This window comes from Stegostoma tigrinum, chromosome 22 (assembly GCF_030684315.1).
Source record: "Stegostoma tigrinum isolate sSteTig4 chromosome 22, sSteTig4.hap1, whole genome shotgun sequence".
Taxonomy (NCBI): domain Eukaryota; kingdom Metazoa; phylum Chordata; class Chondrichthyes; order Orectolobiformes; family Stegostomatidae; genus Stegostoma; species Stegostoma tigrinum.
In genome coordinates this window covers 49,253,741-49,266,545 of record NC_081375.1, presented here as the reverse complement: position 1 = coordinate 49,266,545, position 12,805 = coordinate 49,253,741, and the positions used below count along the sequence as shown (strand labels likewise).

At 39.1% G+C, this 12,805-nt stretch overlaps 1 protein-coding gene across 3 annotated transcripts in view; it reads right to left on the bottom strand.

The window, feature by feature from the left end:
- LOC125463524 (uncharacterized) overlaps positions 1–12,805 on the bottom strand; it is a 413,194-nt gene that overhangs the window by 40,352 nt on the left and 360,037 nt on the right. For all 3 annotated transcript variants that reach the window (XM_059653821.1, XM_059653820.1, XM_059653822.1), the window contains one exon: positions 5,112–8,846. In XM_059653821.1, the coding sequence (XP_059509804.1) occupies positions 5,112–8,846 (3,735 nt within the window). The remainder of the gene's footprint in view (positions 1–5,111; positions 8,847–12,805) is intronic.

The window sequence follows — 12,805 nt, the reverse complement described above, 5'->3', positions numbered from 1 at the left end:
AATTTGCAATAGTAAATAAGAGCTTTTTTTTAAAAAAAGGACACATAGCAGCAAAGAGGACAAGGTAATAACAAGGGAAGAACTGTTCTAGTAATCATGAGCAACATCACAAATACATTCAAAGGAATGCATTTACAGAAGTGCCGCATACTGTGGTTTTCGCTAACTGTATTCAAAACTTGCCCTTTCACCGCTGGGGCCTGTGTTCAAATCCAGCTGGGGAGAAGAGGAGTCAAACAAGTGCTTTCCAATGAATAATTTTAGTCCAGTTCTCCACGGATAAGTGCTCAAACAAAAACTGTCCTTAGTCTTTATCCTCTTACATAGGCCCATGTTCTGAGCACTTACCCACTAGCTTACTAGATGCATAACTGAAGCAAATATCATTGAAGACAACACTCTGTAATACAAATCAGTAATGATATAGCAGCATTTATTGTGCAGATGCAATACATTTAAGAGCTAATTGCAAAACGTGATGGTCCAGCTTGTGTCAGAACTGCAGGTTCTTTTGGTGACATGATGCTAGTTTAATATGCATTACAAGAATTTTTTGGCCTGATTTTAAAGCTTTATTTCAACTGCTTAGTTTTATTTTCTTCCATTTTCCTTCTCCTTGTGTAAAAAGAATAGGCCATAATCATTTCACAAAGGCCGACCATTGTTTGGTACCTTGGCATTCCTTATATGAATTTGAATAATGAATGCTTGCATATTCCAACTGTGGGCGGCATCAAGAGTGACCTTGTCCTCATCTGTATCTGTGCAAAGACGTTTAAGTGGCGTCCTTTGAAACAGATTACAATGAAGAACCCCAAGCTTATTATCTCTTTCCCAGCCCAATCATGTGGGCATCACTGGAACAGCCTTGTTGCCTTGTTCATACCAGCATCTCAGGCTACGTATGTACACTGTCAGATTTTCCTATTAGGTCACAGAGAAACTTCTCTTCTCCCTTCATTACACACCAGTTAAAAAGGATGAACAGTGCTATTAGGATACTCATAAATGCAGCCAGTGCTATTTTCCTCCCGATGTTTTGCACATCTCAGACTGAATTGTAATTAGATTATGTGTGCGGCCAGTGTGCACGTAAAGTTTAGGACTGAACAACTCTTGCGACTTAGTCTACAAACCACAAAATTCAAAATGATACCAAAGGATGATTGAAAAGAGAGATCTAAACAAACCACTGGCTCACAGATCATAAACGACTAGGGTGGCTACGACCGAGAGGTTCAGCCCATTACAGTTTCCACTAATGTGCTGAGTTACTCCAGTAACTTATTAATGGTATTTCTCAAGACTGAGGTTAGGCTTTATATTGCATAGGGTTTCCTCACAGCAACAGCAAGAATACCAGGAAGTCAGTGACATCAAGTGGTCAAGTATGTGCTTTTCCTATAGTACAATGCTGCATATAGGGTCTCAGAATATCCAACGACAAAAGATAACAACATCTCACCAATTAACTGATAGAAAACTGTTCAATGGAGTATATTAATAGATTGATTTTCTCCCCCCCATTCTACTAGCTTTCATCCTTTCTTCAATAACGTCTGCAATTGCAAAGTTTGCATTTAGTAAACTGACAACTGAGCTGCAATTAGAGACTTAAAAATGACGGGAAACTACTGACAATTGTTCGACATGACTGTCAAGTGAAAAATCATCCTATTAAGTTGCCTTTTTACTTCTAGGTGACTGTACTTACATATACATACATGTCAAGCAGAATGTCAGCAGCAAGCTCGGTCTTCTATAAAAAATTAGTAGGGCATGTGGGATTGCTATTATTGTATTGGTTTTGTTGAATTATTTTAATCGAAACAGAAGCAGGCCTGTCAGCCACTCGAGCCACTGAATTAGATCATGGCTGACCTGCGGTTTCACTCTACATACCTACTTTTCGACCATATCCCTTGATACCTTTGCTTAACTAAAAGCATTTATCTCAGATTTAAATTATAGAGAAAACAGGTGTAATTTTCTTAATCTCTCCTCCTAACCTCTACAGTCCAGGTCTTATTCTTGCAAACCTACACAGTACTCACTTCAAGGCCAATATATCCTTCCTAAGGTGTACCCTCAACCAATTACTACAATTTTCTGGGAAAGGAAGATTAATAGAAAAAGACTCTTCCACCTGTTCACCTCTTCTATTCCAGGGAACATTCAAAGAGAGTTTTGTTTTTCACAACCTGGTTTATCGGCGGTACAAACGAAGTTCAATTTATAAGCTGCACATTTATCCTACTTTGCCACTGCAAACTGAAATAGTGAATCATTCCCTTTCTTGACAAAATCTGAGTTTCGTTGTTTATCTTGTTTCTTTGAATTGTCAGAAAAAGCTATTCTAGACAGCTATGGAAAAACTGCTATGGAATTTTCCATTACAAAGTTTACTCTCTAAACAGCAAGGCACATTAGTGACCTTTCTCACAGGAAGTAATGTGAGGCAACACAGCCAAGCAGTGCAAATATTCACCAAAACAGTGTCAATAAACTTCATTTAAAACAAGTTACTCGGAAGGATTTGGTGCACTAATTCTTCTAGCATTCTTTATAATTTTAGATTGATTCAAAATTTAGAAAACAGATTTGTCAAATTGCAGCCTTTCAGTCTTTGGTCACTAGAGACCAAGGGGAAGAATTCTCTACAACTAAAGCAAATCTATTAATCATGATAGAAGCTATGACTTTGAAACTTTATGGGTTTTTGACTGACCTCAGGAAAGTTGCTGTTGTGTGGAAAATTGTTGTGTGCCCAGTCAGAGGTATTCCAAATCAGTTCTTCACTGGCCCAAAACACAAACTTACAGCAATCATTGTAGCCACTGCAAGATGCTCCAAAATCAGTGACCAGATGCACTATCCTAACATACTAAACGATTTTCCATCATTAGATTACAAAAATCAACCACTCCAACACATAACGTGGAGTGTATTTAATCAAATTTCTTCCTACTGGATCTGCCTCTGTACAATATACAACAGATCTGGTTTGAACAACACCTCCTTGGCCAGTCTCAAATTCCATTTGAAGATTTTAGCTTGCACCAAAAATTTAACAGAATCTAATAAATGCAAATAAATCCATGCAGTTAGAGACATGAAAGTAGGCAGTGCACTCTATGGGCAAAAATCTTCCAAATTACAACAAAAATAAAATAAAAACAGGAAGTGATGGAAATGCACTGCATAATCAAAATCTAAACAGAAATCTTACCCTAAACTTTTGACCCCATTTATCAGAACTGAACTGTATAATATATTCTGATAAAGGATCACAGCAGAAACAATAATCAGACTTTCTTGAACTGTTGCGCAACTCCAGAAATTCTTATTTCTCAGATTTTCAAAGCTTTTCGTTTTTACATGGTTAAATATTATCTACACTTATTTAACCCTTTTGTATAATGGTTCATTTCGTCTACCTTGACTTGCTTTAATAACTCAGGAGCGACTGAACAGCAAATTCAAAACAGGTTCTAACATACATTTGTATGTTTTACTATTACATTACTTTACTGGAACACAAAAATTAATGCTACTGCCACAGCTCCCGAAAAATATATTCACCATTTCCTGTGCCCCACAAGCTGTTAACTTTTCAATGGCACACAGACCAAATACTGCCAATCTCATCCTCCATTATTTCAATCAAGCAGCCAATCATCTTCACAGCACATCAAGTCAACAATTCAAAAATTGCTCGTTGGGTCAACTGATGGCCATTAGGAATCAAAACCATGCGAATTTCCCCTCAACCACGAACAATGTCTTCTAGGAAATGATCTTAAGTCAGCATACACCATGAGCTGAGCTAGGAGTCCTAAAGATTAATATGACATATAATGTTATCACGGAAGGAAAATGGCCATTTATGTGCATAATTGGATTTGAACTCAAGCTGCCAGAGGAAAAATGGGCACTATTTTCTTCATCAACCAAGCATTTTGTCACTTGGGACAACTTAAAGCCTTTTGAACAGAGTGAAATGTGACCTCTTTCTAAATATAAAATATAACAAATTTAAGGATTTTACAGCATTTCTTGATAAGCAAATAAGTTGCTAGTTTTTAATGCCTCAAAAGGTGCGATAGAGATATGTAGCCAGCTGAAAAAGAAGGGAGAGAGAAAAGGGAGATTCATATATTAGTAGCATAGCATCAACGCAAATAGCAAAGGGCAACACAGCCATCAATTTACGTTATTAAGCACACTAGACAGCTATGGAGAGATGTTTTTTAAAATCAAATGCAATTGAACCCACTGTTCTGACAATCATAAATATAAAATATTTAAAAGACGTAACAAATAATTTGATTTAATTTAAATGAAATACTGGAACTAAGAGGAAAGTTATTCTTAATGTGCAGCCTTGTTTTGCAGAAGAGTGTAGCCTCTTCTTTGGATCTTTGTTAAAAATTTTGAAGGTCTTCTAGCTGACAAACCTGCTTAAAATGGGCAAAGATTTACACTGGTCTGATCAAATGGTTCAGTACATGAAGAATAAATTAATGGCAAAGGGTATATAGGAACAGTAAGATGTAATTATTTATTATATAATCCAAGGTATACTCATCTCTTGATCTCAGGACATAGGACAAGTCATTTCATTGAATTTATTTGGACAGCACCCTCTGTTCTTTCAAGTATGGCATACATTTAATTATTGATTAATTCACCAAAACAATCCAGTTGCATAATAGAAAAATGGGTTCTTCTGTATTTGAAAGGATTGCCTAAAAGCACAGTAATAAAGAAGAACTGGGCAAATTTCAGATACAATTCAAATGCACTCATGTCGTAAAGCCAGGTGGGTTCAAGACGTAGGAGTTTTTAAACAACAGATTCTTATGCAATTAGTTTCTTACTGTTCAGCAAATTTTGCATCTGTAGTATTTGTTTCTTTCTACTATTTCCCCAGAATTTGCAAAGTTTACTCTGCATGATTTTGCCCAGTTCAACAGTATATCATGCAATTCTTTCCTCCATGCAGGCTGAGTGACAGAACAGAACACAAACAAAATTAATTGCTGCCAGCAAGGTGTAACACTACAAGCAACATGCAGATACTAAATCAGTATTATTAAACACACGGACACCTTGAGATTCTCCAAGTCCTTTTCATATTTCTCCCGCAGAGTTGTAGGACCGACTTCAATCTTATTTTTCATGACATCTATCTGGGACTCCAGCTCTTGTATGCGATTTCTCAGCAAGGTCACAGAATGTGGCTCATTTGCTGTCTTTCTGTACTGGTCAGTGGATCTTTGCAGATCACATACAATGTCCAACTCTTTGGGATTGCTACATCCTTTTAAAGTTTCTATTTCATGTGTGAGCTCTTCTTTTACCCTAGCAAACCTTTGCTCCAGCTCTCTCTTTTCCATTTTAAATTCTTCTTGTTGTCTCCTGAGCTCTTCAACATGCTTTTCCTTTAAATTCTCCATGCAGACTGTCAATGAATCTATTTCCTTCACATTTTCTTCAGTTTTCACTCTCAGTGTCTCCCCTGCCCTTTGTATCTCCCTTTTTAATTTCTCCACCTCTGCTTCATATGCTTCTCTCACTTCCCGTAGCTCCTTCTTATGCCTTGCTGCCATGTCCTGCAGTTCAATAGCTTTGTCTAATGAGTCAATTGGTTCTCCCTCAATTTGGATGTGAGTTGTTCCTGCACAAATGCCTGATTGTGAAATATCCAGTTTTTTAAACTCCACAATCTCCTCTTTTAATTTCTTTAGCTCCAAATCCTGTTCTTCTTTCAGATTTTTCAACTCAGCTGCATGTTTGCTCTGCAACAAAGTAATGAAGTTTGAGTGTTCCATCTTCATAGCTTCCAATCTTAGTTGTATATTCCCACTTTGTGCCAGGTCATGCTTCAATTGAAGCCTGGAGATTACATATGATAATTCAGCCTGTATCACTGCATCCTGGAGCAGAAAAGGCCACATGATTTTTGAATTACTATATCTGCTCAATGCAGGTATATAATCCATGCTGTGGACAAGCCCTCTGGCCAAGAGGCCGAGGTCGTCATCTGTGCATGACCGAATGGAGTTTGACATTTTCTTCAACGTGCAAGCATTTCTCCTAACTTGTTGTGCTAACTCCACCCTTACTTGAAGTTCAAAATCTTGGCCAGCAGAAACAGACGCTATTGGTAGTTTGAGGGATTGTGAACATAAGAACAGTGATTCAGCATCTTCATCACTGTTCAGTTCACTACGAATTTCCTCAACCAGCCCATCAAACCTACAAGTGCCATAAGCATCTATAACATTCCTGAGCATCTGTTTATGATTCTGATTTCTGTGATGCATTTTCATATACTGGGATTTCAAATGCTGCAATTTTTCTTCTGAAGCCTCCAAGATATTGTGAGCCCAGTACACTATTTCACCTTTTACCAAAGCAACGTTTGCCATCATTTTGATATAACTTTTCATGGGTTCATTCAATTCCTCTTCGACACCTGATGTCTTGCTTTCATGAATCATAGGAAAATTTGTCCAAAATTCTCCTTCAATTAATAATTTGTTGAGAACGGAATGACCTAATTGACCACTGACTTCTTCCAGTGAAGTCAAAGTAATGTTTTCACTGTGCTTTCTAATTTCATCTAAAGTACTTTTTACACCAGAGTCAGAATTCTGCAAAGCATCAGCAATATTATCAAGTGTTGCTGCTTCAAGTGCCAGTTTGTCAACTAAATATTGTAGCTTTTCCTCCTCTGTTAAAGAGGCTTTTATTAAATATTCTTCACTAAATAATGCTCTATTTTTTCTGCCTAGATCTTCTTCCATTTGTTGCAAGTATTGTACTGAATTTCGTAATGCATGTAGCAAGTCAGATAATTGTTTATGTTGTTCTGTGTCCCATCTTTGAGCAAGTTGACCAGTTTTCTGCTGTATATCTTCCAAAACATGTCGCAACTGAAGCAATTTTGTTTGCAGTGCTTGGAATTCAAAGTTTGCAGCTTGCACTAGTATCTTAAGTTTGACATTTGAATTGGAAAGCTGTTGAGAAAATGACCAAGTTAATGACTGGTTCTCTTTTACCTGCTCTTTTAAATGAACTCCAGGGTCTAACAGCCCTCTGTGACTTTTAACATTACAGTGCAGACTTGCTGATGCATCTAAAGGACAAACAGTTTCTCCTTTAATGTTTTGTTCTGTTATCAATAGTTTAGTTTCAAGTGTGCATATAATTTCCAGGCATTTTTTCAGATCTACAATACAACCACCTGCTGTTTTGCAGTACGAACTTTCAGTATTCAGAGAGGACGGCAGTCCTGAAAACCAACTTTCGGTGCATGTTTGTATCACTGAACCAGTCACTGGTGATAACTGGCTCTCCAAAAGTTGAAGCCTTGCCATTAATTCTTTCAAAAGCTGTGCAATAGAACTCATTGAGATTTCAACCTCCTCTGGTTCAGATGAACAACTTGTGGCAAGAATATTTTCAACTGATGAACTACTTACAAGGCTTCTTCTTGTTACATGTTCAATATTTTTTCTTGAAGTTTCCATATCTGATTGGAGTTTTTTGTTTTGCAAAAGAAGCTCTTTATAATGGTTTTCAGTTACCTGCAGTTTTACCTCCTGTTCAACTAACCTGGATTCAGCATCTTCTAACTTGCTTTGAAGTTCTTCTTTCTTCTCTATCAGCATATCAACTTCTGTTGGTACCTGCCATCCAAGGCCTTGAAGTGTAGCCTCTTTAAGTTGAAGTTTCTTTTCAGTCTCCTCTAAGCTGGTACCTAGAGCTTCCAGCTTAATTAAAGCCTCATTGAAGTCTTTATTTTTCTTTTCAAGTTCCCTGTCATAAGATTCCTTCAGTGATACCATTTTAAGATTGTTTTCTTCCATTTCATTATTGAGTTTATTCATCTCTTGAATAGCTTTGTCAAAATCTTCATTCAAATTTCTATATCCTGCTCGCTCCTTCACCAATTCTAATTTCAGTCCTTCAACCTCTCTATCAGCTTCTGTTAACTGATTTACAATTTCCTGATGCTGTTGTTTCAATTGTTCATTCTCAGCTGACAAGATGTCTATGTCATGGGTCAGCCTTTTCACTGTGCCTTCAGTCATCTCAACATGTTCTTCCATTTGCCTCACCATTTCACTGCTTTTGAAAGAGACAGTCAGTTTTTCTTTTTGGGCTCTCTCCAACTGAGCCTCAAGAGTCTGCAGACAATCTTCATATTCTCTAACCTTCTCTTCAGCTTCCTGTACAAAGTGTGACAGAATATCCTTTTCCTTTTCATATTTTTCTTTCAGGCTCTCATAGTGTTTCTGAAAACGTTCTTCACTCAAAATGACCCCCTGCTCACTATTCTGCAACCGACTGGTTACTCCTTCTAGATGCTCTTGTAATCGCTTTACTTCTCGCTGATAGTCATCCTGAAGAGCCATTTGTCTTTCTAGATCCCTAAAAGCTTGTGTTTTTTCAAGAAGCAGTCCCTCTACTTCTCGAAGCTTCTCTTCACTCTCTTGCAACTTATTGCTAAACATGCTTAGTTTTCTCTCGTACTCGTCTGCTTGCTCTTTATACTTTTGACGCTCAAGGCGCAAATCATTTTGTGTTTTAGATAATGACTGTTCATTAATAGCAACCTCTGATAAAGAAATGTCCAATCTGGCCTGGAGGTTTTGCATTTTTGTCTCTTGTTGTCTCAGGAGCTCCTTGGCATCCTGATAGCTTTTTTTTAGGCTTTGAGCTTGCGCATTTACCCCTTCCTGTTTCTGTTGTTGAACTTCCAGCTCAGCTTGTAGATCCTGGTTCAGCTTCTGTAGCTGCTGCCAGGCATTTGAACTTGCCAAAGGTGGCTCCAGCTTAGAAAAGGGGACCAGACAGTGGTTAACACAGATGTACAAGATTTTTGAATAAACTGTTTACTATTTGCTTCTCAGTTCCACAATGGAGATTTAAAACAATTATTGGTTTGTAAATATATTGTTCTTCATGTAGATTTGAAAACTTCAGCATTATTCAGCAAGTAAATGGCCAAACTATTATCTATTAGATGCAAAATTAAGCAAAAAAAAATGCAAAAAGCATTCTGCACTATTTAAGAAATAATAACGTTAGTATCTTAGAAAGCATGCAAATGAAAGGTGAGCATTATTGGTCAGGAAGCAAGAAATATCAATACATGGTTAGCATACAATAATCAACATACAGACAGGGAATTTTTCTATTTGTTCCTGAAAACCAGTGCTATCAACCTGTGAATCATTTCATCAACAAAATTTGCTACCAAACACCTTTTCATAATAATCAGCTCTAGATTTGTTGCTTAACCTGACCTTTAAAATCCCAAAATAAGTGTTCTACATGCCCACTCAGCCTATCCTTTTCTGATGTAATCATACATCAGTAATTAGATTGATTGGCTACAATAATCTATGGCCCATTATTTAAAGAATAAAAGTCTTAGGCAAGGGAGATAAGGGTGCACTTTCAAACTATGAGAGTCAAAGCACAAGAATTTAATGAAGTTGCTTTATTTATTCTAATGTTCTACATTAATTTTTGGTTAGCCTAGTGCACCTATACACCACAACATCAGTAGTTACAACTCCAGTAAATGCACTTCGGGAAAAGTGGAAAAGGATATAAAATCATGAAATAAAATTCTACAAGACGGCAGAATTAAAAGTTAATTTCAAACTGTCTAATGTCACCTCATATTGAGCCATGTAGCATGTTAGCACATTTAGTATTTTCCCTGTTGTTTCCAGATAAAAGTTTTATTTGGGAATTGCTGTGCTTACAATGGTGCTATAACCACCATCATAAACGTTTTGCTTAATAATTCTTGACAATCTTTCATTTTTAGATTGTTTTTCTTCATTCACGAGATGAGGGCGCTGCTAGTTAGGTAGCATTTATTGCCCATTCCTAATTGCCCAGAGGGCAGTTAAGAGCCAACCACATTGCTGCTGTTCTAGAGTCACATGTAGATCAGACCAGGTAAGGATGGCAGTTTCCTTCCCTAAAGGGCATGAGTGAACCAAATGGGTTTTACCAACAATTGGCAATGGATTCACGGTCATCATTAGACTCTTAATTCCAGGTATTTATTGAAATCAAATTCCACCATTTGCCATGGCAGGATTCAAACCCAGGTCCCCAGAATGTTATCTGGGCCTCTGGGTTAACAGTCCAGCAATAATATCACTACTTGGAAAAAAAAATACGATAATTTTATGTATTCAAGTAACTTTCGATAGTTTTCTATGTATAAATGATTTGTGTGACATCAGTTTTTTCAAATAATACAATTTATTTAAATAGAGGGCACCAAACATTCGTTAATGGCAATAGCAGCAAAATCTTCAAACAGATCATGCAAAAGAGAAATGACCAAATTATTGTTGCATGAAGTTGGTAGCAGTTCATTGGTCAATGTAAAAGCTTATCAAATGGGAAAGAATCTTGTCAACGGTAATAACAAAGAACCAAAGCAAATCAAGAGAATAAGTAGGGTTTAAGGTGCTCATAAATGAAATTGGCAAATCTGCCTCGAGCAAGGAAGTTGCCAGAAATTGCAAGCCTTGATACAAATTAAAAGTGCTTCACAAGACTATTTTAAGACAAAGTATAGCAGAACAAGCTTGTAGAAGAGATATTAATCGAGAAGATCCAAAGCAGGTGTCACAGAGGTATGCTTCACAAAGTATCTCATTGGAGACAAGTGAAGAAAAGATGGAGTGATATTCAGGATGTTAGGGCCCAGGCAACTGAAAACACAGCTAATAGTGGAGAAAGTATGATCAGGAATGTGAAAGAGGCCTGAAATGGAGTGCAGAAATCTCAGGGTTGTAGGGTTGAAGGAAATTTTTCTTTCAATTTAGGTTTTCATGGGGCACCGGGGTAGCTGATGGAGCCAGCATGCGTTTCCATGCCCAAGATCTTTTGAACTAAGTCAGTGGTCAGACTGTTTCAGAAGACAGTTAGGAGGCAAACACAGTGCTGTGGATCAGGAATCACACGTAGCACAGATTTTGAGTCAAGTGATGTTAGAGAGGTGTTTATAGGCATTTGTAGAGATGGCATGGAAGGTTTTACGTTTCTGATAACCTACTTGGGCCTTGAGCCTGTACTGACCACACAGAAGTGAAAATTAGAACTTTCAAGCCGAATGGTCTAATGAGAAGGTAAGCAAAAATGACTGTTTCAGCAGGAAGCAAAAACAAACTCAAATTGCTTTTGCCACATTAAAAGATTGTTTCACTTTATAACTAACATTGTATCAAGTTACTTCAAGCTTGACATACAATAAGCAAGAAAAGATAAAAGTTTAAACATAAAAGTTTAAACATTATTAACTTTAAAAGCTTTATATCTGCATACACTTCCTGTCTGCAGAATATGGCTCAATTAGTATAATTTTGCCAAACACTTTCCCAAACTCGTTTAGTGTTGGGCTATTCTACTATCTCTCCGGAGATGAAGTGTGAAGCTGGATGAACACAGCAGGCCAAGCAGCATCTTAGGAGCACAAAAGCTGACATTTCGGGCCTAGGCCCTTATTCAGAGAGGGGGATGGGGAGAGGGTTCTGAAATAAATAGGGAGAGAGTGGGAGGCGGACCGAAGGTGGATAGAGGAGAAGATAGGTGGAGAGGAGAGCATAGGTCAGTCCAGAGAGGACGGACAGGTTAAGGAGGCAGGATGAGGTAAGGAGGTAGGAAATGGAGGTACGGCTTGAGGGGGGAGGAGGGGATAGGTGAGAGGAAGAACAGGTGAGGGAGGCGGGGACGAGCTGGGCTGGTTTTGGGATGCAGGGGGGTGGCGGGGAGAGGGGAGATTTTGAAGCTTGTGGAGTCCACATTGATACCCTTGGGCTGCAGGGTTCCCAAGCGGAATATGAGTTGCTGTTCCTGCAGCCGTTGGGTGGCATCATTGTGGCACTGCAGGAGGCCCAGGACGGGCCTCTTTGTAGGTTACATGGAACAGTTTCCCTTCCGCACCCACACTAGCCCCAAACCCCACCTCTTGCTCTGTTACATTGATGACTGTATCAGCGCCGCCTCTTGCTCCCAAGAGGAGCTCGAACAGTTCATCCACTTCACCAACACCTTCCACCCCAACCTCAAGTTCACCTGGGCCATCTCCAACACATCCCTCACCTTCCTGGACCTCTGTCTCCATCTCAGGCAACCAGCGAGAAACTGATGTCTATTTCAAGCCCACCGACTCCCACAGCTACCGAGAATACACCACCTCCCACCCCCTATTCCCAATTCCTTCGCCTCTGCTCCCAGGATGAGGCATTCCACTCCCACACATCCCAGATGTCTGCGTTCTTCAAGAACCACAACGTCCCCCCCGCAGTGGTTGAAAACACCCTCGACCACATCTCCTGCATTGCCCGCAACACATCCCTCACACCCTGTCCCCGCAATAACCGCCAAAGAGAATCCCCCTAGTCCTCACATACCACCCCACTAACCTTCGGATACAACGCATCATCCTCCGACACTTCCGCCATCTACAATCCGACCCCACTACCCTAGACATTTTTCCATCCTACCATTGTCTGCCTTCCGCAGAGACCACTCTCTCTGGGACTCCCTTGTCCGCTCCACACTCCCCTCCAACCCCACCACACCCGGCACCTTCCCCTGCAACCACAGGAAGTGCTACACTTGCCACCACACCTCCCCCCTTACCCCCATCCCAGGCCCCAAGATGACTTTCCATATTAAGCAGAGGTTCACCTGCACATCTGCGAATGTAGTATACTGCATCCACTGTACCCGGTGTGGCTTCCTCTACATTGGGGAA